Source organism: Tubulanus polymorphus, chromosome 3 (assembly GCF_964204645.1).
Source record: "Tubulanus polymorphus chromosome 3, tnTubPoly1.2, whole genome shotgun sequence".
NCBI classification, from domain to species: Eukaryota; Metazoa; Nemertea; class Palaeonemertea; order Tubulaniformes; family Tubulanidae; genus Tubulanus; species Tubulanus polymorphus.
Window position 1 is genome coordinate 17,489,598 of NC_134027.1, and position 16,480 is coordinate 17,506,077.

A 16,480-nucleotide genomic window follows, 5' to 3' on the forward strand; every position below is an offset into this window, starting at 1 on the left:
GTTATATTTGTAGCATATAAATTTACTAATTAGTAATTTTTTTGCTAAATAAATGGAAGATAAAGTTGATAGTATTGATATTATTCCTCATGATATAAATAAAAATAAATTAAAAATATATTAAGAAAAACAAATATTAGAATTTGAAAGTGACTTAAAGATAAAAAATAAAAAATATTTAAAAAGTAAAATTATATATTATTTGATTATAAGTGGTTCGGTTACAATTAGTTCTGTAATAACATTTCTAGCAATATTCAGTCCATAAACACCTTTAGCTATATCAATTGGTGTGCTAGGATTAAGTTCAAGTGTTTTAACTGGTATAAGTTCAAAATTAAATATAAAAAGTAATAAAGAAAAAATTAAAACTAATATAAAAGAAATTAATAAATTGAAGAATACACTAGATTATATAATAAGTTTAAATGGTCATATAACAGTTGAAGAACAAGATAAATTATTAAAAGAATTAATAAATTATTAATTTTTTATTATATAAATGGGGTTTCCAAAAGCTTTCCAATATAATAAATTAATTAAATATAATATTCCTGCTATAGATTTTAACAAAAACATTACATATAAAAATTTAGTTATAAATTCATTAACTAATTTAGAAATTTATGTTACTGAAACACAGTTCTTTATTTCTAAAATGGAAAATATATTTAATACATATGAAGTTACTTTTACTCGAGATGAATATCATACATATAAAGTAAAATCTAATATGAAATATTGGCAGAATCAATTAAATTTTGCTGTTTATTGTGCAACAACTGGTTGTGGTATAAGTTGGAATGATCATTTAAATAACTTAGATACAAAATTGAATTATTCTTATTTAAAATTAATTCACACAATATTTAGAGTTCACACATATTTTCAAATCAAAATAATATTAAATGAATTAGAATGTCCTTTACCCGGATCTAAATATTTTAAAGAATTGGATAATAATATTAATCTATCTAAGTTTTATAAAATATGTAATGAATTTAATATAAATATTAAATCCGATTTTAGAGCGCATGGTAAATTGCAAGGTATTGGTGAACAGTATGAAATAAAAAGAATTGATTATATGCATAGAATTTCAGCTTATAATAATCATAAAATTGATAATAATAATGGTTGGATTAATTTCATTTTAGAAAATAGTGAAGGTTTTACTAAAGCAGGAATACAAAGAATAAATCAATCTATTAGAACTTATTTGATATGTATTTTAGGTGCACAAGTTGAAACAAGATCACCAATAGTTGGAAATGATAACACATCATTTGATGCGCAGAAACAATTTAAAATATTATTTGAAGAGATTCATTTTCTGTTTCACCGTTTGGGTGTTGTACGGCACCATCTGTTTCGTTCTTACCTGATTTATATTCTATAGGCTTGATATTCGAAAATGTTATGACACCAGTAGAAATTAATGTCATAACCGATCCTAATTGGAATGAAGCGTATCCGACCCATTTTTGTAATTCAGTCATAACTAAGTAGTCATTTTTTAAATCACTATATAATTTATTTTCATCATCAATTGACATTAACCGGTTACATAATTTTGAATAATATTTGACAATACCATCTGAAATAGAATCATTTATTCTAGCTAATCTTGACTCTTCATAAATCTTAAAATATTTTATTACTTTATCTGGTTTCATAGAGTCTAATTCTTGAAAAGTAATGATCTTAGTTAAAAATTGTTTACACTTTCCGCTAGCAATTAGTAATTCAAGATGGTGTTTACAATATAAGTAGTATTCATAATCAATATTACAATCAATATTATTTTCAATTTTGGTCGGAATATCCTTATTATCACTAATGCCTAAATCATCTAATGTTTTTTCAATATTAATATTCTTATTAGATTTCTTTGACATTTATATAAGAGATAAAAGCAAGAAAAAAATATAAGTATTATAAAATGATACTAGATAGTTAAAGTTAAAGAATTTCTATTCGAATCTTATCAAAATCTATTTAATCTAGTGTTAACAAGAATTGCGAAAGAAAATAGGAAAAATATAAGAGAATTCACTAGCTAGTTGAAGTTATTGTTTTTTAAATATTTTTTATTTAAATTAGGATTTAATACCTCACTACTTTTGACTATCTATGCGGAGCAATTAAATTGTCCAGATAAGTCATTTCGGATTCTCGATATTAAATCATATTCCATAATTGTATAAATCTTTCAGCTTTAATTATTTGATTATTATATTATTCATTATCAATTATATCACGTTTAATTCTATTTTCTTTTTTCGATAAAGGTTGAATATTCACCCAATTACATATTGTTTTTATTTCAGATTCATCTTCAATTGATGATAATGAGATAACACGATCTAACTTCCAATATTCTCCATGATTCTCAAATTTCATGTTATTATCGAACTGATATTCTATCCATGATTTAAAAAATTCTATAGAACATCCTAAATAATCAATTGATCTATCAGTTTTTATATAATTTTTGAAAACTCTGTTCAAACTTGTTCTGTTAGTATGCTTTAATTTGAATAATGGATCTGAATTATATTTTACTTTTTGGTAATTATTGTTATGTTCGCGGTTATCTTTTTTCCAATCTCTCATGTATTCTGGGTTATTTTCACGATATTGTGCATTATTTTGTTTCCAACATGTTTTACAAATATTTCGTAAATCTTTTGTTTATAATATTCTGAAGATTGTTTATCTAATTCACACTTAGTACATATCTTATGATAAATATTTATAACACCAGCGTCATTTGTAATATTAATAATTTGTGGCTGTTTACTTTCCATTTATAATATATAAAATTTCTTATTTTATTTGAAATCTATTTGATAATTTCCGTCTGTTCATCTTCGACTAACGTCATCCTTTTTCATTCCTCGCTGCTTTTGATAAATCGTTTCGATTCCTTGATAACTAAATCATACCAGTTACAATATCCGTGCCGCATGCGCACTGGGTAAAAGCGCTCTTACAGGAGCGTTTTTGCTTTATGCGCATGCACTAATCATAATTATATATTCATTTTGCAAATAGAAACAACCGAACACAGAAAATTCAAACGCATGCGCATTAGGCAAAAACGCTCTTATAGGAGCGTTTTTGCATAATACATATTTACATAATACATATACAAGTATGTTCGGTCGTTTCATCCAATACATTATTTGATTTCTATAAATACAATTTATAATTACAAACATTTTTTCAATTGCCGGTAAATATTTAACTACATCAACAAATGTTAAACTTAATCATTGGAATTTTTGGAGTAGTCTAAATGTTTTTGAAATTCTTATATATTATATAATCATATATCCATTGCTGTCGATTCCTCAGTCAGAAAGAGTATCTTGAGTTTATCGCTTCTTGATGCGTATGAAATTTTATTAATCTAAAAGATATTAGTGGTAACTCTAGCTATCTAAAAGATATACTAAATACACTTAAATATATCTAAAGGTTTCATATTTAGTAGCCCCCTTTCCTAATTCATAATAACTACAAAAAACAGTACTTACATTTAGATTTAGAACTGTATACTATAAACTCCTAATTGCGTTTCGATAGATAAATCCTAAATGTTCTGTATACACCATCTATTCAGTTCGGGCGCGCCTTCCAGAATGATCTAATGTGTCTGCGGTATATTATGACTCATTATGTCGCAATACATACTCAACAGGCGCCGTGTGTCCCTATGGCAACTGTAGCAACAGGTGTTTTTGTAAAAAATAAGAGTCATGTATTATATACATACAAGTCTCAAATAGAATTGCCGGTTTTCTAACCACTGATTAAAAGCTCAGAATGCGGTTGATTCTGTGAAATACTATTCCATAATTCAACAAATGTCTTTGCTTTAACCAGTTGACCTAAATATAACTGTAAATCTAGTTTATTGGATTTAATTATGTTTCCCTTCTTTCCCTTAAATTTCCATTATTCTCATTTCTAAGATGACTTTTAGATTTTGTCATTATAATGTTCATGATAATATCTTTTATCACTGAATGATTGATTACACGTATCACATTTATATATTTCTTTTTCATTCTTTAATTCATCTAATTTAGTTTCTAATATATCATCTTTATATTTAAACTTTAATTTATTCTCTAAATGTGTTTTAGTTATATTGTGTCTTGCTTTTTGAGATTTATCTATATTGATATTACATGTTGAACAGTAGTTCTTATTTGCTTCCATTTTAATACTAAATTTTTTATTAAAATTGATTTTAAAAGTTATTCATTTATATGTTATTCATATATATATGAATATTTTAAGAGTAATAGGGAAATTTCATATCAGAGGTCGAGAGGTTGAGCTCATAAAAACATTTATCCAAATTTTTTTCACCTTTGTTTTTGATTCATTTTCCATGTTACCACCTGTCTTGTATCTGTGTTATATAAATAGCTTTGTGTAAAAATAAAGTCAGTCCAGTTTTTGGTATTCCAAACTGATAGTCCACTCGTTACTCTTTTGCTCTGTTCCGGATTTCCAACGTTGACCATTCTTTGAGGATAGGACCGAAAATAGCTTTGTTAAAGAGACACTAGTTTCACCCTATGATCATCTCAGGCCATCCCAAAATAATGGTCTGTTTGCCGTAACCCGACTTCAAAGGTACCGAGTGAAAACTTTTTCTGGGATTCATTGAAATAAATTTTATTTTTGACAAAATCGGCCGACAGTCCGACCCACTGCCGATATATGAGATACTTATGCTTGAAGTCAAGTGTGCATCATATGAAAACATGCCTCGACGTGTGACCTGGTTTAAGTTTTCCAGGAAACTGGCAGTGTTCCAATAAGCTGCCATTCATTTTAGTGACTATATTGAAGCAGATAAAATGTTATAGCGCCAATATATTCAATGTACTATTATATTTTGAACACTGAGATGACGCTCTGGACGAAGTTAGAATTTTAAAATTGTTCTGGAAATCCAGGCAAATAACACAAATTTCCCTACCACAAACCGGATTTGTGATATTATTATCATACAAACAAGGTCATAAATTTGTTTTTTTTTTGCCCTAAAATTTTGCAAAAGAAAATCTCTACCTTTCTACCAACTCATCCTGAAAACTTGAGTCGGTGATACGGCAAACAGACAATTAACTTGGGACGGCCTAAGTATTATTCCATGTAAAATGGCCAGTAATGAAAAGGTTAAAGTCAAGCTACGCTTACGATGGCTACCAACTGTTCACTGTCAACAATTTTATTGTTTTTATATGAGCAGATTGTTTTCAATGAACCATGAAATTTCTCGCTTTTCTTTGCAAGTTCTAAGAAACTTTTTTGGCATCATTTTGTTGATCATTCTTTGCCCCGAGGCTGTAGGATGAGCAAGTGCGTTGAAGTAGTTGTAATAAGCCTACATGTATGTTTATGTATTCGATTGTTTGCACTACAAAGCTAACTGGGGCTGTGTGTTGAGACAGTATGGCCTGATTAATAAAAAGTGCTGAACGAAACTGATGTTTTAGAGTCATTTGTGCAGCGACAGTTGAATGGATGTTTTCTATTACATATAAGCAGTACTACGGGATTGGCAAAATAGTGGCAATAAAAGCAAAATGACGACATACGAATGACAAATTAACCACAGAATCGTTGGCAGGAATTAGAACCTGATAGCATCACTGTATTTCAGCCATGGTACGAAACCCTGTCACACTAGCCCAAGTGCACAGTTACTTGCACAGCAGATGATTATACAAGCAATCTAGTTGGTTCGGCAAGTTTTTGTGCGGCAAACCTGCACATATAGCTGTGCACCTGGTCTAGTGTGGAAGGGTTTTCTGCCGTGGCTGAGTCTAGACCTCAAGATGTATCAATGGAATCAAATTAGATTCAATCAGAAACGGCCATTTTCTAAGATGGCCGCTGTTTTTTAAGGATTTTTTAAAATCATCCAATTTGATCATTCAAAGTGTCTAATAATACTGTTTAAAGTGTTCTAAATTTTATTTGAGGAATAAAAATGTCTGAAATGAATCATGTCATCCAGTAGCAGCCATTTTCCAGATGAAAAATTGTCTGTTTCTCAGTTTTGTGTCAAGGCATATTGAACGATACATACCAGTGCATGTTAGTTAAATGTCTATCTCGTCATAATCATCACTACTTTCACTAGCACTGTCGGTGTCCTCAGATGCAGAAACAGTCATTGGGTTTCAACAAGATGACCCGCCATTACAATTACAAAACTGAGTAGATGTGATGGTGACATGAGCACAACGCAGTGCGACAATCACCCTTGCAGTGGCAACTTACAATATTTAACACCTCGTTGGGAGCAAGTGGCTGCTCTGGAATACAATGGACTTGACTGAGTGACTGTCCATTCTTCTCCCAGCCATACTCTAATGGATCGAGGTCAGGTGGAGAAGGTTGTCCAGCTGACATCCATACCCCCGTCTGGTAATGTGCTCGCTGGCAATGGGCATGGAATGCTGCTGATGTTGGTGGTAAAGTTTTTAACTTTGGTGTATGGCACTTGCCGGCAATCTTAGCTGTAAACATGGCAGCTCTCATCAAACTTAATGTGTCCACTGGCATTTGATTGTAAAGTAATGTTACGAACTGCATGCAAGAATCTGTAACATGTTCGTTCGATACAGTCAGATTCCCAAGAAGAAGCTGATCTGGAAATGACTTGCAGATGGTGTGCAAGTATGAGGAGAACATCTGTGTCTTCACACACGATTCTGATCGGTGAGTGGCCAGCAGCAGCCTCGTTTATCATATGATAAACGATCATCACATCAGCCTCCTCATGTTTCACTTCCACCTCCTGTGCACCAACTCCAACTTCTATTGGTTTCAGTTCTGGTCCAGTGACAACCATTCGTTTACCAGCAGGAACCTGCACATCAGATAGCTTATCAACTATCATCTGAATGATCATATTCTTGTTTTCACTGACACTGAGTACAACAGCCTGTTTTGGTAACAGTGACTCTTCTGTTAGTTTGTAAACTGGGGAGACTCCTTTCTGACGTGTTGTTCGGCATGATGACTTTATCGATCGAACACAACATGAAGAATTTTACATGTAACAAGTCTGCGCATGATGACAGATACCACATTAGAGACATATAACGAAACCTTTGCTGGCAATTATTGCCATGGAACTGTCCAAAGTATGGCACATCCATCAAGGATGACAACCTGTGGTGGGTCTGTATGCCGGACGACATACTGCATCTTAGACTTGAGCACTGATTTGTTTGTCTTACGTATATCGCCATTGTCATCGAGCTGTTGGATGTGGAGCCAATTCATAGGCAAAGAGTGTTTCGATGGAAATGTTCTCCCTCGATGTCGCCATAAGTCCGATGACACGTGCATATACAAACTCTGTATTGATGACCTGTTGTCCACTGTTCAATCGTTTTTTCTGGTTGGTGGCATTCGCCATAGTCTTTACATTCTTTGTCAATGTACTGTTGAAACCGTCAGGCCAGAGTTTTTCGTAGTTCACCCTATCAATTTCACCAATTTGAAGTGCTTCGTGGACATTCACTGCTGGGTCATCGACAACTTGCCCAGAATATATATCTACAAGTCCAGTCGTTGGATGAGTCTTGTGGTCAAATATGTCAATGCATGTTAACAGTGCTTCTCGGATGTGTAGCCTATCCTCAGTATCTGACGTCAAGCGCAACTTTCGCTCCTCCTTGTGGCTAGTTATCGCACAAGCTGGAACCTGATTTCAATGATTCCAGATCTGCCATCAACTGCCCTAGCGTGCTGTGTGATAGGGCCCAAATAGCAAGGGTGGTTTCATCAAGGGTAGAACCGATAATGCCAGAAGGTCCATGCCCATACCACATGTGAGTAGATTCGATGAATAAGTCTGACCAGATACGATTCCATAGTCCATCTTGATGGCGCATTACATGCTCTCCTGCTAGAAATCTCTTCAGAAGTTCACGAGGAAGACGTTGCATCGACCGTAAATAGTAAAGTCCCTACCTCGCATAGTTAACATGACTTGAAGCGAAAAACTATGGCAGCATCTTCTCTACAGCATACAGGTGTAGTGGCCAGTCACCTTCCCTCTCAGCGCGAACAAATGCCATCATGATGAGCACAGGTTTGTTGAGGCAATCCACCCAAAGTTTTGTAGTTTTACTCAATTAACTTCTCTTGTCTAGATATACTTCCAGATGGTCAACTGTAAGTAGATAGTTGTTATCATCCATTAGGATTGGGCGCAGAAGTTCTTCTACAATGATACGCAAAGCTCTGATATTCTGCGGAAATTTCTTTCCAGATAGAAGCTTGGGCACACCGGCAAATGTAGACTTTAGTACATCTTCGAGACCGGAACCTGCCATGAGGATTGTTGATGCTCCGACAAAGCTCATTAACGCATGCATGCTGCCAAGTCTAGGTACGAAGCACTTGAAAAGCTCTTCATCAATCCATGTAACATTGACACATCCCGCATATAGTTGCTGATCTGTTGTGAGTACCGTCAACTTCTGACCAGTCAATTCACTCAAGTGCTGTGCTTCGACCATTGCGGTTTTCATGTCTTCTGATCCTCGTCTATTCAAAGACACACGAGTTGTGGCGAGGACAGCAAGAGATGGAACAACACGTAAAGTGCAACTATGAGGCATCTTAGGTTTTTTACTGCCATGGTAGCGCTGAACGGTTATATCTCCTAAGATCAGATGCCGTCTCTTCATTTCATCTCTACTGAGACGTTTGATTGAGGAGGTATCGGGGTTGTCATTGTTTGCCAATGTTGGCCGTGGCGCAGACCATTTCGGCTATCAAATTGTGCAATTTCTCTTGGTTCCTTGGCCATTGAAATCGCAGATGATACTCTGAAACGTCGGAGTTCATCATATGAAGATGTGATGCTGAAATTGTGAAGCTGATCCAGGATTTTCCGTTGTTTGTTCAACAATACACTCAGGGCTAACTGTTGGTTTGTTGGACCAGTAAAAGCACTTGTAACTATATGACCAATCATTATGGCAGGCAATGTTCTATCCAATTTGGGAGATATGGAAGCAAGAAGGCCAATAACGTATCACTACATTCAGTGAGAAGGGATTGCTGTGAGATACGTGTTGCATAATATCGAGGGTCAGATTTTGGACATTCAGAGCGGATAGTTCTGGCCAAATTACTGATGCTACGTACAATACAGTCACTCTCAGCATCATCAACAATATTCAGTCTCGCCTTGCTGCGAAAAAACTACAATGGACACAACACCTGGAGATGTCAAAACAATTAAATCTGGAGCCAGGATCTCAATCAACTTGTCGACGAGTGTTCGCTGAGATAACTGTGTCCCTTCCAGTTCTAGATACATGTTGTATAATTCAGTACTGTTCCACATGCGTGTATGGTCATTGGTCATATTCTCCACACATTTTTCGAGTGCTGTATCTGTCGAGTTGGTATTTCTTACATTTGGAGGGTTACTGAAGAATCTCGAAATGCAATCCTTGTGGTACCGAGCATCTGCTGCATGCAAGTCACTCAATGCTGTATTTATTCGAAATGCTACCTCTCTACCCCACTCATCATTTCGTTCCATCAATCGGGAGAGAAAGGCATCTTTCGATGAATTTCTTTGGCCAGTAACAGTCCGACATAAATATGCTGGTCTCCATCTTGTAGGATTCTTCTTGTTGCGTTCCATGATGCATTCCTCTCCACAGAGAAAACAGTGTTGGCGAAAATCAAATCTCGTCGTTGAGCATCTTCTGCGTTTAGGTGATGGTTGGGCAGGTTTGCTTTCAGCAGTTTGTTTGTGTTTTAAGTGTCTCGATATGATGTTTCGAACAATAGGTGCTAAGACAGTTTTCATGACACATGAAATCAGTTTCCAATCCAATTTCATCAGATAGTTTATCAGATATGTCATCACAGCGTTGATGACTTGCATTGCGGACACTCTCGATTCTGGAGGACTTCATGACAGTCTTTGTATCACTGCCACAAAAAAGACACGCCATAACCTAATAATAGAAATTAGTTTATGTCTTACAATGCAATTTTTCAGTAGCCAGATATAAAACACATTATTTGGCTTTTGTGGCCTTACACACGCATACACACACACACTACCCAGAGGTATAGAGATTCCAGCTTGATACTGTCAGGCCACTTGACAACTGGACCTGTGTTCCCCATTATTTTAGCTAATCTGGAATAAAAATACCATGCTTACCAGTTTATGTCACTCTAGTGTTAACAAAGTCAACTTCCAGACTGTAGAAGGTACTTGAGGTTGATAAAGGATGCTGTAACAGCCCACCTGCTACTTTTTCACTCCTGTGTCACTTGTTGCAAGTTCATTGATTTATTCACAGAAAAATCTATATCTAGGCCAAACAATGATTTTCCTTGTTTCCTGTCCCACACTCCCACCAGATATCCATATTTTTATAGATGGAATTTGACACGTTTATGAAATCACTAATTTATAAAATTAAAGATTTGTTTAGTTTCGATAAATCCAATGCTGATAGGCCTAGGCCATGGGGCCTACTTTGAATGCCGGCCATCAAAGAAAATGGCCGCTACAGGATGACATGTTTCATTTTAGACATTTTTAGCTCTTGAATAAAATTTAGAACACTTTATACAGTATTATTAGGTACTTTGATCGATCAAATTGGATGATTTTAAAAAATCCGTGAAAATCGGACATTTATATATTTTTCCATATTTTCCCCACAGGGTTGGCGGCCACCTTGGATTTTTGGATTTTGACAAAAACGCTCAAGAGTGCCAGTCTGGCACTCATCAGATTTGCATTCAGCACCCCAAAATCTACTAGAAACAGCAAAAAAACTGACTAGATATAAAAAAACGAGGTTCAGTGCTATATCTCTCGGACTATTAGGACATATGAGTGAGAGCTTGAAAAAAATAATAACTTTATCTTTTCAGATCATATTAACTGTACAAGACAAGCATTGAATGATGGAATAACAAAATCTTTATCAATAACAGATGAAGGAGAGATTACATCACCTGGTTATCCTGCTTCATACTCTCGTAATGATGGATTATGTGATATTGTATTATCTTCTCCGCAAGACACTATTATACAACTGGAATTCACAGATTTTATAGTAACCGATTGTAAATTGACTTTCGATTATTCTTTCAAGAAATCTTCATGTGATAACTATGATCCGTAAGTAATTTAACAATGGTTTTTGTCTGTTATTGATTTAAGGTGTATTTTTCAGTTCTAGATTATTGTGTGATTGAGGCTGCCGATATAGTTCCATAATGCTGTATCAATAGAACTGTTAATCCGATAAAAAATTGTGTGTAACGCGTCATTTGCCTTTATCCATGATCCTAGCTATGACTATCATACCCTGTTGTACTTAGGTTCCCAAAATAGTGATGAATTAAGGAAAGTTTTGAGGCGCATGAAGGGCTTACCTGTGAGTGAATTGTCTTTATCGGTTTTGCCCGGCAATGAATTATTATCCCCATCTTTATCCTCACATGCTCGCGCACTGATACATCCGGAAGTAGTTCATAGAAACTGTGCAGTTCATGGTTTACACTGACTGGGAGCAGATCGCTAGATTATTGTCTCTGCACGATTCGTCGCTAGCCTGGATTCTATTTCTTGAAAGCACTGCGTGTGAGGGTTTTCTTGATGAAAATTTCCAGTAATGCGAAGGTGCTGTACTCTCGGGGAATACCCGCCTGAGTTAGTACATGTAGTAGGCTAGAGACAGCAGTGCTGTTTGTGCACACAGCGAGTCAAGCGGCTGCATCCCGCAATTACAGGCCGACTGCGATTGACTGACGAAAAATAAACTGTTCGGCTGGAGCAAGTAGGAAAAAGAATATAATGAGATACGCAGGGTTTCCTTGATCGTTAAACAAGTGTCCGTTACTCTTTATTGGGGAAAAAATTGTACAAACGTGTATCAATGCCAAGATGAACATTAGGTGTGAAGCCCAATGGAGGAAGTATTAAAGATTTTTGGAGCCATTTTAAGTGCATTCTTATGTTATCACATGGTCTCTGCTGTAATTAAAACTACCACAATAGTAGTAGTGCTTCATCCTTTCACATGAACTTCATTCATTCATTTAAGCGTGTGTGCGCCCACACACACGCGCACACACACACCTACACCCACAGTCCTCTTGTTTAATGATTAGTTGAATTATGGATCTGCTGCAAAAATTTTCCAATTCTAGGTATAAAAAAGACAATTTTATTTTTTCCCGCTGTCCCTTATTTTTAAGCATAGATATGGAAATAAAACCAATTATTCATAATGGTTTCCCACTGACACATCATCTTTTGACATCACACACAAAAAATCATAAACAATGGGTGTCCAATTCCCTATCGGCCCCCACAAAGTTTGTTATCGCTATAGATATCGGTAGGTACGCTGCGCCTACAAATGAACGTTCGAAGAGTCATAATAAAATCATCAGTTTCTAATGAATCTGCTAGTTCTAGGTGCACAGCTCTAGTGACTAAACGAGTGAATAGACAGCCCCACCTTTTCAGCCTATGCCTACCCTGTTTGACCTGGAGAGGACCAAAGAAATCAACTCCCACGAATTGAAACGGATGAGAATATACTGCTAACCTGGATGCAGGTAGGTCTGCCATAATAGGTACATGAGGCCTTACTTTACGACGATGACAATCAGGGCAACGACTATTTATTCTTATAGCCATCAAACGAAATTTAATCGGCCAGTACTGCTGCAGACATTCAGCAATTATATGTTCGGAACCACCGTGGCCCAAAATCACATGAAAGTGAGAAATGATCAATTCACTTATGTGGTGACCGTATGGTAAAACTACTTGATGTTTCGCACCTGCTAATATGATGGGTACTACTACCAGAGCCACCTGTGAACAACCATAGAGCCCACTACAATCATGCATGTGAACACCCCTCAAGGGTGAAAAATTGCTCAAACTCATTCGCCATCTAGTGGAATACTAATGCCTAAAATGTTTTATGAAGTTATTCATTCAATAGAGTAAGGCTAATTGAAACCAGTGATACCAAGATCATATTTTGACAACTATTCGTTCGTGTGCTATTCGCCGCCGAAGATGGTTGGTTTACAGGCTTTTATAAGTTGTACGTTTTTACCTCTTTATGTATTTTTGGTGTTGGCAATTGGCCAATTTTTGGTTAATTTTGCCACACATTGATGAAACCGCAATTCTGACAGGTACTATACACTGTGAGCAGTGTTCCTTTTACCTTCAAATATCAAAACAGTCAAACCTCGTTATAACACCACCATCGGGACCTGGCTAATTTTGGCGTTATAACAAGAAAGGCAGTATAAAGAAATTATCTATGTGATCCTCCAAATCATTTACCAAAAGCATTAAAATACCAAATAAAAAGGTGTAGACTCAATACAAAAAGGGCAGCCAAAAATTATTTTTAGACATAATCGGGCCCTATAGACTACGCCCCTGATTCAGATGAAAAATGCTGCTTTGCCTACCATGACAGATTTCTTGCAAGGCCTTCATCTTAAAGCGTCCCGAACACACCAGGTTAGCAGGTACCCTTCCTACTGGTGTGTCATTGCTTGTCATCACCATCACACATTGTACGCTGACACGTAGCGTACGTGCAGGGTAGACTTAATCTCGATGGCGGTATTATGGGACAAATTAACAATGCATTGCTATAGGAATGTATTGTAAATTGTGTGGCGGTGGGCGGAAAGCAAGGGGCGTTATTACGGGAGAATTTAACACTAAATTAGATATGGCTGAACGGTGCCACGGCAATATGATGGCGGTAGGTGAGAATGGCGGTAATACGAGGGGCGTTATAACGAGGTTTGACTGTACTTAGATTTTTATCGTGAGTTCTGTTAACCTAGAGGCCCAAAGGTATGAAGTCTATTGAATTTTTAGTCTATAGCATATTTACCTTTTTCAAACATTTATTTTCTCCTTGACAATGAAGACAAACCACCAGGATTTGAAGAAGGGCATTCTCAAAAACAAAGTATTTTTGTCTTTTCTGATGGGACAAATTTTCATCAAACCTGCAGCATAAAAAAAATTTGAAATCACTGAATGGTTTATATTTTTGGCTCCCGTTAGCGAGCCTATGTCAACGGTCTGGCCGATCGATAATCATTCATATGCGAATTGAACGGATTAAGCAAAAATATATTTCGTAATTGGTTTGTTGGTTTTTCTTTATGGTGTGCAAAGTTGAAAGCCGTAGGTTTCATATTTTTTGAGAAATTTACCAAAAAGTTTCAAAAATTAGATTTATCTGAGCACGTTTTTTTATGCAGCATCTTTAACCGTCCAAAATTATACATGTGAAAATTCAATGCTATTTGCGTCGGAAGAGCTTCATATCGCCAAGATCCGACGCTTTGTTCGGTAGTTATGGGCTTTCAATGACAAAACCCCTCAAAATCTTGGTTCTATAAAATATGTGTTGACCCGGTTTTTGACTTCCATTATGACGTCATAACATTGAATGAGGCGGATCAGCTGGTGCGCGTTATTTCACAAACAAAATGGGGGCACGATTGAATAGGTTGATATTCATCATTTCTAGCCCGAATACTGATACTCAAGGCGTACGATACAACGATTTGTTGTGTGCGATGTATTCAATGATTCATCTAGTTTTGATATCTCTTGTGTAAGGTAACGTTGCATCAAGATATCTGACGAAAATGTGGTTTCAAAATGAGGAAATTTACTTCCGTGTTCGCCATGGAACACTTCGCCACTGTACTTTCGTTTACTGATAGCATCGAATTTTTTGAAATGAGTCTGAATATACATGACTGGAAATACTTGTTTTATCATCATCAATTGAAGTCATTTTGTTGACGTTATCATTAGCGATCCGTTTTGGAGCCTGATTATTAGTATTAGTTAGTTTACTGCAGCAGAGTGATGAGCATTCGCGTTGAAAACAGTCGTGTACAGTCGCATAGGCAATATAGCCGTATACTCTCGTATACTGCGTGTTTGTATCAGTAATAGAGTACGCGCGCCACAGTGTGTAGGTTGTGCGTAACAACGATTTGTCTGAGTGAAGACTTGTTTCTTTGTTTGACATTTTTCGCATTTCCCTTTCCGAGTCTGTGTACCTGAAAAAATGATAATACTACTCAATATTTCCCTGCTGCTAAAGCAGGGGGACAAAAATCATGAGTTTATCGGATGGTGTACCTTTGTTGAGTGGATTGGAGATTAATAGGGAATCATTTGCTATCATATCGAGAGACAAGTCAATCGGTTCTATACCAGAGATATTCAATTGCTGAATTGCCTCTTCTACCAACCGTCATCTCTCACGCTTATGGTATGCACCACCCTTTGTTCTGGGCGTTGATGAAAAGGATCCTTGTTGGTAGCTAGCAGCATTGACCAGTGATTCCACTTTCACTGTTTCATCCCAGTGAGCAACCATTTGAACGGTAGGAATAGCATCCTGGTTTAGTAATAAGCTGGAAGATAGGTAAAATGGTAGTTATTCTTTACAACTGTGTAAATTTGTTGGTATATCTTAAGATAGAAATTACATGGATTGAATTGAAATTTTATGGATTGGTTTCCTATTGAAATGATCAAATATTATTAACATCGGATCGGCGCTTAATTAGACTTTTTAGGACGTTCGTTAGACGAACGTCCTTATGTGATCAGTTTGCCGGTTGATGACGCACTTCCGATTTGGTTGACAGACGTTTAAGGTCGTTTTAAAGCCAGTTAATTAGAGATTTCCTCAAATTCCGCATCAGAAATGGTGTCTTCAAGTTGGGATTGAATTTGGTTAAAAATAGTTGGTTAGTTTTTGCTGTCCCCTCTTGAAAAAATGCTCTTCACGCCGTTTATGTGACATCACACATCACGTGTTGCTTATGACGTAGAGGGTATAGTGATCGACAGAAGTGCCATTTTTAAAATCGTTGTATCGTGGATGTTAACTTTAGAGTACCGTACGAAGTCTCTTTAAAGGTGAGTGTCAACATATATGGTGACTTAACTTAATTCCTTGTGAGCGCACAGAGGCCCTGTGAGAATCTAGCGACGTTCGCAGCATTGAAAATTACACAATGGTCCGCTCGACACGCACACACATGCTGTCAGTTTGACCTACGTGACTAAATACAGCTGCCATGATTCAGAAGCAATCCACTTAAAATTTTATGAAGTGAATATCATAATTATTATTTATCCGATATACATCAAAAAACCTTTAAGAGAAAGGTATTTGGCGTCGGATTCTGTACCGAAAATCCTGGATTGTTACACTGCATAGTTTTTTTAGTAGGGTTCTTTTAACATTTTGCCTTTAAGCCATTTGATTGACACGTGGGGCGGGGCTTGCGATCTGCCGATGACGTCAGATGTAAACAATAATATAACCACGTGCATCGTGCACACGTGTAAACA

At 36.1% G+C, this 16,480-nt stretch overlaps 1 protein-coding gene across 6 annotated transcripts in view; it reads left to right on the forward strand.

The window, feature by feature from the left end:
* LOC141901571 (uncharacterized) overlaps nt 1-16,480 on the forward strand; it is a 232,547-nt gene that overhangs the window by 47,789 nt on the left and 168,278 nt on the right. For all 6 annotated transcript variants that reach the window (XM_074788894.1, XM_074788896.1, XM_074788897.1 and 3 more), the window contains one exon: nt 10,966-11,215. In XM_074788894.1, coding sequence (XP_074644995.1) covers nt 10,966-11,215 — 250 coding nt within the window. The remainder of the gene's footprint in view (nt 1-10,965; nt 11,216-16,480) is intronic.